Raw genomic sequence first — 12,872 nt, 5'->3', positions numbered from 1 at the left:
TACAATGTACTGCAGCATCCTCTAGAGGTTACAATGTACTGCATCAGCCTCTAGAGGTTACAATGTACTGCAGCAGCCTCTAGAGGCTACAATGTACTGCAGCAGCCTCTAGAGATTACAATGTACTGCAGCATCCTCTAGAGATTACAATGTACTGCATCAGCCTCTAGAGGCTACAATGTACTGCAGCATCCTCTAGAGATTACAATGTACTGCAGCAGCCTCTAGAGATTACAATGTACTGCAGCATCCTCTAGAGATTACAATGTACTGCAGCATCCTCTAGAGATTACAATGTACTGCAGCATCCTCTAGAGATTACAATGCACTACAGCAGCCTCTAGAGGTTACAATGTACTGCAGCAGCCTCTAGAGATTACAATGCACTACAGCAGCCTCTAGAGGTTGTATTAATATGGTTTGTAAGCGGTGTTTGAGATAAGCCATGATAACTATCTTGAACAAGTGTAATGTGTTGCTGCCATATGTAAACTGTACTGCGCCACCTTGTTCTACACGAGGGGAGGTCCTCAAGACAAGTCAATTACAGGTCTGTCAGAGTTGACCAAAGTGCCAAGGTTTATTACATAACAAAACAATAATACAATGCATGACCCCAGAGACACACTGGCTCGGAGGGGGTCGGCAGGGGTGTGTCCCCCCCCCCCCCCCCCCCAAAAAAGTAACTCAGTCCAACCTTAAATGTACTCTTGAAAGTTGTAATCGTGGGAATGCACAAGGCACAATTTCAAAATGAGGTAGTGCATCATCAGTTGCTCTCGTCATCTTAGTGTTGCAGACCTTGGGGAGTGAAGTTCCCCAGTGCTGGACGAGTGAAGGAGTTTGGGAACCCCTGGTATAGAAGACATACATTATGGATAGATAGCAGCAGGGCAAGAAGTAATGCCTTGCATGTAAACACTTTACATTAAGTATATTCACACTCTTTGGTAAGATAACACTGGTGACCAAACACTCTTTGTAAGATAACACTGGTGACTAAACACTCTTTGGTAAGATAACACTGGTGACCAAACACTCTTTGTAAGATAACACTGGTGACTAAACACTCTTTGTAAGATAACACTGGTGACTAAACACTCTTTGTAAGATAACACTGGTGACCAAACACTCTTTGTAAGATAACACTGGTGACCAAACACTCTTTGTAAGATAACACTGGTGACTAAACACTCTTTGTAAGATAACACTGGTGACTAAACACTCTTTGTAAGATAACACTGGTGACCAAACACTCTTTGTAAGATAACACTGGTGACCAAACACTCTTTGTAAGATAACACTGGTGACCAAACACTCTTTGGTAAGATAACACTGGTGACCAAACACTCTTTGTAAGATAACACTGGTGACCAAACACTCTTTGTAAGATAACACTGGTGACTAAACACTCTTTGTAAGATAACACTGGTGACTAAACACTCTTTGGTAAGATAACACTGGTGACTAAACACTCTTTGTAAGATAACACTGGTGACCAAACACTCTTTGTAAGATAACACTGGTGACCAAACACTCTTTGTAAGATAACAGTGGTGACTAAACACTCTTTGTAAGATAACACTGGTGTCTAAACACTCTCTTTTTAAGATGATGACACACTGGTGATATTAGTATGCAAAAACACGCATGTAAATTCATACGACTTGCCTTTGCTCTCTAACCCAATAGTTCCCTTCTAAAACCAGCCTGCCCCGGAGGACTCTGCAGAAAGGGTGACGGAACATATAAACAAACATATAACGAAGAATATTAAACTAGTCCGCTTGCTAGGGGCAATCCCAAATCTTTTGCCCGAATAGCAGCTCATTTGCGGACGAGACAAACCAAAAAAACAACCTAATAAGGGACACAAAATAAACAAAAGTTGCTGACCAAACGTTTGACAACTTGCCACAAGCACAGCCCACGTGCGTCGTCCATGGCAGAAACACTGGCTCGCTAATCGAGAGTTGCGGCTCGCTAACTTATACCCCAATTCTCCCCTGGTCTCACAGTCACACCAGCCTCTAGGTGACATGGGCTACATATATTTATGTAATGCATAGAGGGCACTAGTTGGTTGGTTGTTTTTAACCATAGCCCCATGTAAGACAAAATTATGTTAGACAAAGTGTGTGATGTTTGAAACCCTTATGCTTCCACAGGAGGCCCTAGGCCCCCCATGGTACCTCCAGGAGGCCGTTCCTCAGGCCCCAGACCGTTTGGTGGTGGGGGCCCCTCCGCTGGCCCTCCACGGTTCTCAGGGGCCCCAGCCTTTCCCCGGAGCAGCGCCCCCGACCTCCCCAGGGGACGGGCAGGCCCCCCGCGACCAGAGACCCCTGGCGGACCCCCTCCCCCAATCCCCAACACCCCACGGCCCAACCAGAACTTCCAGAGCCGAGGGACCCCACCTGTTCCAGGAGGAGCCCGGATCCCCAGCTCAGCCCCAGCACCTCCACCCCCCAACCTTGCAGGCAGACACCAAGGCTTGCCCCCTCCCCCTGGCCCTATAGGGGCCCCGTCTGGGCCAAAACCCTCCTTTGGGGCCCCTCCGGTTCCCAGTAGTGGACGTCCCCCTCTACCCCCAGCCCCCCACCCTGGCAGACCCTCAGAGGACCCCTGGCCCCCACCCCTGGGGGGCCACCGGTCCTCTATATCCAAAGATGGACCACCGCCACCATCTTTCAACTCCAAGCCCCCCAGCTCGTCTTCCTCTCGGCCCTCCATCGGCGGTGGTGGAGCTCCCCCTCTCCCTCCTGGCAGACCGGGCCCTCCACTGTTGCCCCCAACGCCTGCGGGAGGAGACGAACACACCCCCAGACTACCACAGAGGAACATTTCACTCAACTCGCCGGCGCCGCCACCTGGCCGGTCAGGACCACTGCCACCCCCTCCCAGTGAGAGGCCGCCCCCTCTGGGTAAAAACCCCCCAGGACGGACGGGTAAGGATGCTGCTTCCTTCAGCCTCCCTTCAAGTCATATAATGATGACCACTGTCTCTTTTTGGGTTAGCTTAGCAACTAGAAAGATAGTTAACCTTTCTGTGGTCAGTTTGGTCAGACATCAGTACACCGTGTATGTGTTTTGAGACTGGATGGAATGTAGTTTGTAGCTATGATGTGACCTATAGCGATGATATGATGTGACCTATAGTGATGATATGATGTGACCTATAGCGATGCTATTATATAGAACTAGTGTTGTATTGAACTCTGTGGTGTAACCTCTTCTCCCACCAGGCCCGCTCCCTCCCCCTCCCTCCTCAGGTCCACGTGGAGGCAGTATAAGGTCATCTCCTGTCCCCCCACCTCCTAACCGCCCGGGAGCAGAGCCCCCCCGTGGGGGACAACGGCCCCCGCTCCCACCAGACCGACCGGGAATAGGAGGCCCTCCTCCCCCCATGGGCAACGGCTTCCAGAACTCCCATCACCAACACATTGGTGAGTGTAAACAGAAGGAATTCATATGATGAGTAATCCTGCTTGAGACCTTACTCCCTGATGTGCCCTTAGCTCCCATTGCTAATGACTTGGCTTCAGCTCAGTGGGCTAACAGTTTTGTGGTGCAGAGAAGACCCGGGTTTGAACCCATATAGGTCTTTAATTGACCTAGCTGAGAGTTGTGTTTCTCTCTCTGTCAGATGAGTGGGAGGCCCGGTTCCAGTTCCACCCTGTCTCAGACCTCCCTGTCCCAGAGCCTTACGTGTCCTGTCAGAAGACATACCCCAGCAAGTTGTCCAAGACTGACGGCAGAGGTAGGAACCAAGGGCTTTCCTCCCAGACCTGGGTCAAATGCACGTCAAATACTTTGAAATTCTTGCGCTGTGCTTTAAAAAATAGCAACGCTAAATCAAGTGTCTTCTATATGTATTGATTTGTCCCAAATCTGTTTCCTCCTGAAAGTTTCCAACCTTCAGAGTATCTTCCTGTCCTTGACAGCCTGCTTGACATGTCCAACTTATTTTCCTCTTTCCTGTCCAGGTTCAGATAAAAAGTCCAGGGGTGCCCCCCCACTACCCCCTATCCCCAGGTGAAGCGCTCGTTTTTGGGATGTCTCCTCTCCCTCCCTCCCTTCCCTCCCCTCCTCTCCCTCAGAGTACATGGATGTAAGTATGTCACTTCCACTGCCTCTGTCCATGAGGCTTATATAGCACCTCCATGGAAGGACCATATTTGCAGTGGGACTCACGCAACCATGTGTTTCTGCCTGGAGTTGACAGAATATTCTCATTTAACGAACAGCACTCCAAACCAACCAAAGTCGCAACAGAGGCTCGTTTTATAGGCTATGCATTTGGTTTTGCTCCACTATGTAGTGTTGAAACTGTATACTTTTGTTTTCATTTTTCACTGTGCCTTTTTTGTTTTCAAATCCGGATTGTTATGAAGGATCTTTATGAGATTTGAAGGAAACAGTCGTGTCGGATGCTGTGCCTGTCTTCGCCAAAGAGCAACCAAACTATAGCATATCAGTTACATTATTCTAACCATCGAAGGGTACTTCTCCATACAGTTCATGTGCAGTTCACGGCCATGTCTTGACCTTTGTTTCTACACGGTAGAGACAAAATGGACGCTTGTGTGTTACAGTATGCGTTGATTGAACTTTAGGTGAAAATTGAATGTTTTTCTTTATGTCTTGAAAGAAAAAAGAACGTCACTCATGACAGTTGTTAGTTTAATTTTGTATGATTTGAGTTGTCGGGAAGGATTATTTGTTTTTATTTTCTAAAGTTATCTATTTGACTATTTTTCTTCTACACAGTTACAGTATTATCTTCTGCTTCTGTACTACAGCTCTGGGACGTCTCCGCTACTTGATATTAACATCAAGCTTGTCTCAGAACCACGTGCAGAGAGACAATCTAATATTTGACCTATGAAAGTAAATCATTCAAATGTATTAAAATGTTACATACATGATCCTGAAGTTATGATATGAATGAGCTTTGCTCCTAAAATTTGCAAGTGTTTAATGTATGCAAGGAGGATGTGAATATGGATCAAAATATGCTGGCTGTAGGCTGATGTGTGAGAGAAAAGTGCTATGTTTGGCCTCATTGTTTTCTCTGTTCTGTAAAGACGATAATATGCATTTCTGAATAGAGAATGGGGGTGAATGGCAGGAGCACGTGTGTTTGACCAAAGACAATCGGCTGCACTAGGACGTAGTCTCTTCCCACAGAGGCGGTGTCTCAGATACAACTTGCATTGGAGACTACCTAGGACCAAACAGACAGAAACATCCAGCAGAAATGGAACGTTTTAAAAAGAGGACCAGTAAAGTTGTGTGTTAGTTCCTCCTCAGGTGACAGACATAATGAATGACGGTCCTCATGGGGACATTTTTCTTTCAGTCTTCTTTCAGAATGTATTCTGTCTCTTGTTCCCTAGTTATCTCTGTTAACCCAGAAGTCAAATACAGCGTAGTTGGGTCAGCTACACGCAGAAACTGCCCACGGGAGATTAGTTCCCTAGTTATCTCTGTTAACCCAGAAGTCAAATACAGCTTAGTTGGGTCAGCTACACGCAGAAACTGCCCACGGGAGATTAGTTCCCTAGTTATCTCTGTTAACCCAGAAGTCAAATATAGCGTAGTTGGGTCAGCTACACGCAGAAACTGCCCACGGGAGATTAGTTCCCTAGTTATCTCTGTTAACCCAGAAGTCAAATATAGCGTAGTTGGGTCAGCTACACGCAGAAACTGCCCACGGGAGATTAGTTCCCTAGTTATCTCTGTTAACCCAGAAGTCAAATATAGCGTAGTTGGGTCAGCTACACGCAGAAACTGCCCACGGGAGATTAGTTCCCTAGTTATCTCTGTTAACCCAGAAGTCAAATACAGCGTAGTTGGGTCAGCTACACGCAGAAACTGCCCACGGGAGATTAGTTCCCTATGAAATTTACAATGGTACTGCAGAGTGCTTTATGCACTTTGGCTTCAAGGGAACTTATATATGATTATTATTTTTGCTTTTGTTTCTGCCTTTTTGAGTGTATTTTCTTCCTGATGCTTTTTAATGTAGAACAAAGCAAACTATTTCCAAATGGATTTTCTAAATAAAGCAAATAAAGTTGGAGTTGAGACTTCTTGTGTTCTCCGTACAATATAAAATGAAGTTAGTTGCTTCACTAACACTCTCAAACTACACTATTTTAGAATCGAATCCATTTTTTTTTAGGGGGATATGCAGCGAGTGGAGTATTCTAGGTTTGTATCTATTTTAAAGGTGTCTAGTCTTAGCTAATTCGTTGATTTATTGACCTAAATGTATTGATTTATTGACAGGTCTTAACTCACATTATAGAGACCCTTACCAACGTCAGAGTGCGGTCGCTTTCCCACCCAATCAAAGCCGAGTATAGCTCCTCGAAACAACACACTTTGGCGACAATTGGATGCCTGGTTTGTCACTCATAATTTAGGGCGTTGATGAACAATGGCACGAAAGGCCACAAATGAGAATTGTTAGTGCTATCAGGGATCCTTGGGACATAACCTTTACTCTAACCTTAACCCTTACCATTTTACATGTCAACTTCAATTGGGGCAACGTCAATGTCGTGACGTGCCAAGGATCCCGAATAGCTTTACGCCAAATGATAATAGCAAGGCGTTTGTACTACCGTTAGCTAGCTGTCAACAGCAGTAGATAGGAAGAGTTAGACTAACGTTTATATAGCTACATTTTGATTATAAAAAAAAAATGACAATCGCGTGTTAAATATGCAATATCTCGTCACCAGATGTGCAAGGTATGACGCCTTTATCTTGTTGTATTTTCGCAATATGTTTTTAGCACGCGAGCTAACTGACGTTAGATGTAACTGTTACTATCAACGAATAGCATGCTAACTTTAGCTCGCTACAGTACCTAGCGCCAAATCCAATAATTGGCATCGTTTAAGACATCACGAGTTACACTTATAACCGGTTAACTCCTTACATGCTGAAATCCCCCATAACTAGTTTTGAAAGCAGTTTCAATGCACAGTTGGGAGTAGGCTATAATGCATTATCTGTGGTATGCATGTCATCAGCACTGCACTCCTCGTAAATAGCTTTGTTTTGGTTCTTTTTGACAACAACAGATTCACCCTCTCCTTGGTAGGGCCAGGAGTTTTTCCTAGACTTGTCACTTGTTCAGGAAACTCTTGGTCCTTGGTATTACATATGTTTTTCTGACAACCCAAAAAGTGTATGACTTATCCTACTACAACTCACCGATTATTGTTTCAACAAGGGCATTGCGGATGTATTAGCCTGAACTGGTGCCCAGCGTGACTGTTCTGTACTCCGATATCGAACATATTCCCATCGGTGAAGTAATTTAGTGCTCATACAACCACAAAACAACCATGGATACCTACGTAGCCATCCATGGCAAGAACATATCCCACAATCCCCTCTCCTCCACCCAAGCCATGTCTATCGACAAGCTCTTCCCGGCTCTCCTGGAGTGTTTTGGGATCATCCTGTGTGGATACATCGCCGGTAGGACAGACATAATCACCTCCTGTCAAGCTAAAGGATTAGGGAACTTTGTGTCTAAATTCGCCCTCCCGGCGCTGCTCTTCAAGAACATGGTTCTGTTGAACTTTAATAACGTGATCTGGTCGTTCCTGTGGAGTATCCTGATAGCCAAGGTGTCGGTGTTCGTCCTGGTGTGTGTTCTGACGCTAGCCGTGGCCAGTCCGGAAAGCAGGTACAGCAAGGCAGGACTCTACTCCATCTTCGCTACGCAGAGCAACGACTTCGCCCTGGGGTATCCCATTGGTGAGGATAGTTGTCTTTTGGAATGTGATCGTAGTACAATAGGGCCAGTTTATTTTCCTTTGGAAAGTTCAACCTCTTTCTCAAAACAGTCCCAGCCGTTCCACACACAGTGCATTCTGAAAGTATTCAGACCCCTTGACCTTTTCCACGTTGTTACTTTACAGCCTAATTCTAAAATTGATTACATCGTTTTTTCCGTCATCAATCTACACACAATACCCCATAATGACAAAGCAAAAACAGGTTTAGACATTTTTGCACAGTTATTTAAAAAATATATCACATTTCCATAAGTATTCAGACTCTTTACTCAGTTCTTTGTTGAAGCACCTTTGGCAGCGATTACAGCCTCGAGTCTTCTTGGGTATGACGCTACAAGCTTGGGGAGATTCTCCCATTCATCTCTGCAGATCCTCTCAAGCTCTGTCAGGTTGGATGGGGAGCATCACAGCTCAGCTATTTTCAGGTCTCTCCAGAGATGTTAGATCGGGTTCAAGTCCAGTCTCTGGCTGGGCCACTCAAGGACATTCAGAGACTTTTCCCTAAGCCACACCTGCGTTGTCTTGGCTGTGTGCTTAGGGTCGTTGTCCTGTTGGAAGGTGAACCTTCGCCCCAGTCTGAGGTCATGAGTGCTCTGGAGCAGGTTTTCATTAAGGATCTCTCTGTGCTTTGCTCCGTTCATCTTTCCCTCGATCCTAACTCATCTCCCAGTCCCTGCTGCTGAAAAACATCCCCACTACATGATGCTGACACCACCACGCTTCACCGTAGGGATGGTGCCAGGTTTCCTCCAGACATGATGCTGACACCACCATGCTTCACCGTAGGGATGGTGCCAGGTTTCCTCCAGACATGATGCTGACACCACCATGCTTCACCGTAGGGATGGTGCCAGGTTTCCTCCAGACATGATGCTGCCACCACCATGCTTCACCGTAGGGATGGTGCCAGGTTTCTTCCAGACATGATGCTGCCACCACCATGCTTCACCGTAGGGATGGTGCCAGGTTTCTTCCAGACGTGACGCTTGGTTTTTGCTCTGACATGCAGTGTCAACTGGGACCTTCATATAGTCAGGTGTGTGCCTTTCCAAGTTGTAGAAACAGCTCAAAGATGATCAATGGAAACAGGATGCACCTGAGCTCAATTTATAGTCTAATAGCAAAGGGTCTGAATACTTATGTAAATAAGTTATTTCTGTTTATTTTTAATACATTTGCAAACACTTCTCAAAACCTCTTTTCGCTTTGTCATTATGGGGTATTGTGATGTCATGGGGTATTGTGATGTCATTATGGGGTATTGTGATGTCATTATGGGGTATTGTGATGTCATTATGGGGTATTGTGATGTCATGGGGTATTGTGATTGTGATGTCATTATGGGGTATTGTGATGTCATTATGGGGTATTGTGATGTCATGGGGTATTGTGATGTCATTATGGGGTATTGTGATGTCATTATGGGGTATTGTGATGTCATTATGGGGTATTGTGATGTCATTATGGGGTATTGTGTGTAGATTGATGAGGAAAACATTTTATTGAATCCATTTTAGAATAAGGCTGTAACGTAACAAAATGTGGGAAAAGTCAAGGGGTCTGAATACTTTCTGAATGCACTGTATTTGTTGGAACATCTGGGAGTCCCTGAGGAGTGGTTTGGAAACCATACAATAACATCTGCCATCCCCCGTCCCTGCAGTGGACGCCCTGTACAGGAACACACATCCAGAATACCTGCAGTACATCTACCTGGTGGCTCCTGTCTCCCTGATGTTCCTCAATCCCATAGGATTTGCCTTCTGTGAGGTCCAGAAGTGGAAGGACCACCCAGAGAGACAGCAGGGCAAGTTGCAGATCGTCAGTGTGGTGCTGCTGCAGGTCATTTCATCTTGCTTTCTTCTGTGATCAATATTTTTTTTTTAATCAATAGTCAATAGTTTTTTTTTTTGCAAATTACATTAAATGGTGCTTTATTCTTTATTGGACTAGGAACATATTTAATAAAAGTAGTAAATACGTAGGATTTTGTAACAAAGAAATTAGAGTGAAAGGATCTGTGTATCTGCTAGCTGTGATAAGAATGGAAAAACATCTTAATATCACAGTGAATAATACAGGCTAGAAAACATGGTGTCAGGATGTGTCTTAGGGGGTTGGGTTAAAACATGGTGTCAGGGTGTGTCTTAGGGGGTTGGGTTAAAACATGGTGTCAGGGTGTGTCTTAGGGGGTTGGGTTAAAACATGGTGTCAGGATGTGTCTTAGGGGGTTGGGTTAAAACATGGTGTCAGGGTGTGTCTTAAGGGGTTGGGTTAAAACATGGTGTCAGGGTGTGTCTTAAGGGGTTGGGTTAAAACATGGTGTCAGGATGCATCTTAGGGGGTTGGGTTAAAACATGGTGTCAGGATGCATCTTAGGGGGTTGGGTTAAAACATGGTGTCAGGATGCATCTTAGGGGGTTGGGTTAAAACATGGTGTCAGGGTGTGTCTTAGGAGGTTGGGTTAAAACATGGTGTCAGGGTGTGTCTTAGGGGGTTGGGTTAAAACATGGTGTCAGGATGTGTCTTAGGGGGTTGGGTTAAAACATGGTGTCAGGGTGTGTCTTAGGGGGTTGGGTTAAAACATGGTGTCAGGATGTGTCTTAGGGGGTTGGGTTAAAACATGGTGTGTCTTAGGGGGTTGGGTTAAAACATGGTGTCAGGATGTGTCTTAGGGGGTTGGGTTAAAACATGGTGTGTCTTAGGGGGTTGGGTTAAAACATGGTGTCAGGGTGTGTCTTAGGGGGTTGGGTTAAAACATGGTGTCAGGATGTGTCTTAGGAGGTTGGGTTAAAACATGGTGTCAGGATGTGTCTTAGGGGGTTGGGTTAAAACATGGTGTCAGGGTGTGTCTTAGGGGGTTGGGTTAAAACATGGTGTCAGGGTGTGTCTTAGGGGGTTGGGTTAAAACATGGTGTCAGGGTGTGTCTTAGGGGGTTGGGTTAAAACATGGTGTCAGGGTGTGTCTTAGGGGGTTGGGTTAAAACATGGTGTCAGGGTGTGTCTTAGGGGGTTGGGTTAAAACATGGTGTCAGGGTGTGTCTTAGGGGGTTGGGTTAAAACATGGTGTCAGGGTAAACATGGTGTCAGGGTGTGTCTTAGGGGGTTGGGTTAAAACATGGTGTCAGGGTGCGTCTTAGGGGGTTGGGTTAAAACAGGGTGTCAGGATGTGTCTTAGGGGGTTGGGTTAAAACATGGTGTCAGGGTGTGTCTTAGGGGGTTGGGTTAAAACATGGTGTCAGGGTGTGTCTTAGGGGGTTGGGTTAAAACATGGTGTCAGGGTAAACATGGTGTCAGGGTGTGTCTTAGGGGGTTGGGTTAAAACATGGTGTCAGGGTGCGTCTTAGGGGGTTGGGTTAAAACAGGGTGTCAGGATGTGTCTTAGGGGGTTGGGTTAAAACATGGTGTCAGGATGTGTCTTAGGGGGTTGGGTTAAAACATGGTGTCAGGGTGTGTCTTAGGGGGTTGGTTAAAACATGGTGTCAGGGTGTGTCTTAGGGGGTTGGGTTAAAACATGGTGTCAGGGTGTGTCTTAGGGGGTTTGGTTAAAACATGGTGTCAGGGTGTGTCTTAGGGGGTTGGGTTAAAACATGGTGTCAGGGTGTGTCTTAGGGGGTTGGGTTAAAACATGGTGTCAGGGTGTGTCTTAGGGGGTTGGGTTAAAACATGGTGTCAGGGTAAACATGGTGTCAGGGTGTGTCTTAGGGGGTTGGGTTAAAACATGGTGTCAGGGTGCGTCTTAGGGGGTTGGGTTAAAACATGGTGTCAGGATGTGTCTTAGGGGGTTGGGTTAAAACATGGTGTCAGGGTGTGTCTTAGGGGGTTGGTTAAAACATGGTGTCAGGGTGTGTCTTAGGGGGTTGGGTTAAAACATGGTGTCAGGGTGTGTCTTAGGGGGTTGGGTTAAAACATGGTATCAGGGTGTGTCTTAGGGGGTTGGGTTAAAACATGGTGTCAGGGTAAACATGGTGTCAGGGTGTGTCTTAGGGGGTTGGGTTAAAACATGGTGTCAGGATGCATCTTAGGGGGTTGGGTTAACATGGTGTCCATTTTTGTGGACAGTAAAGTGTTCGTCCATACGGTGGTGGCTGGTGGACATTGTGTCCCACTTTTATTCAAATCTATTTTATAGGTACTGAAGAACCCGATAGTGTTCATGGTGGTGGTCGGGATCGTGTCCCACTTTGCCCTGGGCCAGAGGATCCCTGCTGTGATGGAGGAGTTTGTGGATGGCCTGGCCAACTCCTTCGGAGGAGCAGCTCTCTTCTACCTGGGACTATCTATGGTGGGACAGGTGGGCAAACTCACCAGGTCTACTGGAGTAGCCCTTATCCTGCTCATCACTGCCAAACTGTGAGTTACAGAAATGTCAAGAACTGACATTCCTTCAAGTCGTTATCAACCTACCCTGTGGGAATGGCTGGATAGGGTGCTGACAACTGCATAACTACAGTCGTAAATAGGGTCCTGTACTGTCCTAGTGGTCCTGTCCTAGTGGTACTGTCCTAGTGGTCCTGTCCTAGTGGTCCTGTCCTAGTGGTACTGTACTGTCCTAGTGGTACTGTCCTAGTGGTCCTGTCCTAGTGGTCCTGTACTGTCCTAGTGGTACTGTCCTGTCCTAGTGGTACTGTCCTAGTGGTACTGTCCTAGTGGTACTGTCCTAGTGGTTCTGTACTGTCCTAGTGGTACTGTCCTAGTGGTACTGGCCTAGTGGTTCTGTACTGTCCTAGTGGTACTGTCCTAGTGGTGCTGTACTGTCCTAGTGGTACTGTCCTAGTGGTTCTGTACTGTCCTAGTGGTACTGTCCTAGTGGTACTGTCCTAGTGGTTCTGTACTGTCCTAGTGGTTCTGTCCTGTCCTAGTGGTTCTGTCCTGTCCTAGTGGTACTGTCCTGTCCTAGTGGTACTGTCCTAGTGGTTCTGTCTTAGTGGTACTGTCCTAGTGGTACTGTACTGTCCTAGTGGTTCTGTCCTGTCCTAGTGGTTCTGTCCTGTCCTAGTGGTACTGTCCTGTCCTAGTGGTACTGTCCTAGTGGTTCTGTCTTAGTGGTAC

At 46.2% G+C, this 12,872-nt stretch overlaps 2 protein-coding genes across 14 annotated transcripts in view; both read left to right on the top strand.

Moving 5' to 3' along the window:
- Positions 1-6,082, top strand: part of wipf1b (WAS/WASL interacting protein family, member 1b) — a 31,810-nt gene extending 25,728 nt beyond the window's left edge. For all 5 annotated transcript variants that reach the window (XM_036951541.2, XM_036951540.2, XM_036951542.2 and 2 more), the window contains 4 exons: positions 2,169-2,945; positions 3,243-3,443; positions 3,644-3,757; positions 3,984-6,082. In XM_036951541.2, the coding sequence (XP_036807436.2) occupies positions 2,169-2,945; positions 3,243-3,443; positions 3,644-3,757; positions 3,984-4,036 (1,145 nt within the window). In that variant the 3' untranslated portion in view covers positions 4,037-6,082. The remainder of the gene's footprint in view (positions 1-2,168; positions 2,946-3,242; positions 3,444-3,643; positions 3,758-3,983) is intronic.
- A 344-nt stretch (positions 6,083-6,426) lies between these two features.
- The window catches only part of LOC110496972 (lysosomal cholesterol signaling protein), a 27,848-nt gene continuing 21,402 nt past the window's right edge, over positions 6,427-12,872 (top strand). For 4 of the 9 annotated variants that reach the window (XR_016488272.1, XM_090207213.1, XM_090207218.1 and 1 more), the window contains exons 1-3: positions 6,427-7,779; positions 9,484-9,662; positions 11,953-12,173. Coding sequence is in view for 8 of the 9 variants with exons in the window: in XM_090207213.1 (XP_090063339.1) it covers positions 7,362-7,779; positions 9,484-9,662; positions 11,953-12,173 (818 nt within the window). In the remaining variant the exon portion in view is untranslated. The remainder of the gene's footprint in view (positions 7,780-9,483; positions 9,663-11,952; positions 12,174-12,872) is intronic. The other 5 variants (XM_090207214.1, XM_090207219.1, XM_090207216.1 and 2 more) reach the window with 4 other exon arrangements.

This window comes from Oncorhynchus mykiss, chromosome 18 (assembly GCF_057628025.1).
Source record: "Oncorhynchus mykiss isolate SJ-2025 chromosome 18, ASM5762802v1, whole genome shotgun sequence".
NCBI classification, from domain to species: Eukaryota; Metazoa; Chordata; class Actinopteri; order Salmoniformes; family Salmonidae; genus Oncorhynchus; species Oncorhynchus mykiss.
The sequence above is the reverse complement of the archived record's forward strand: the minus strand, read 5'-3'. Positions and strand labels throughout refer to the sequence as shown.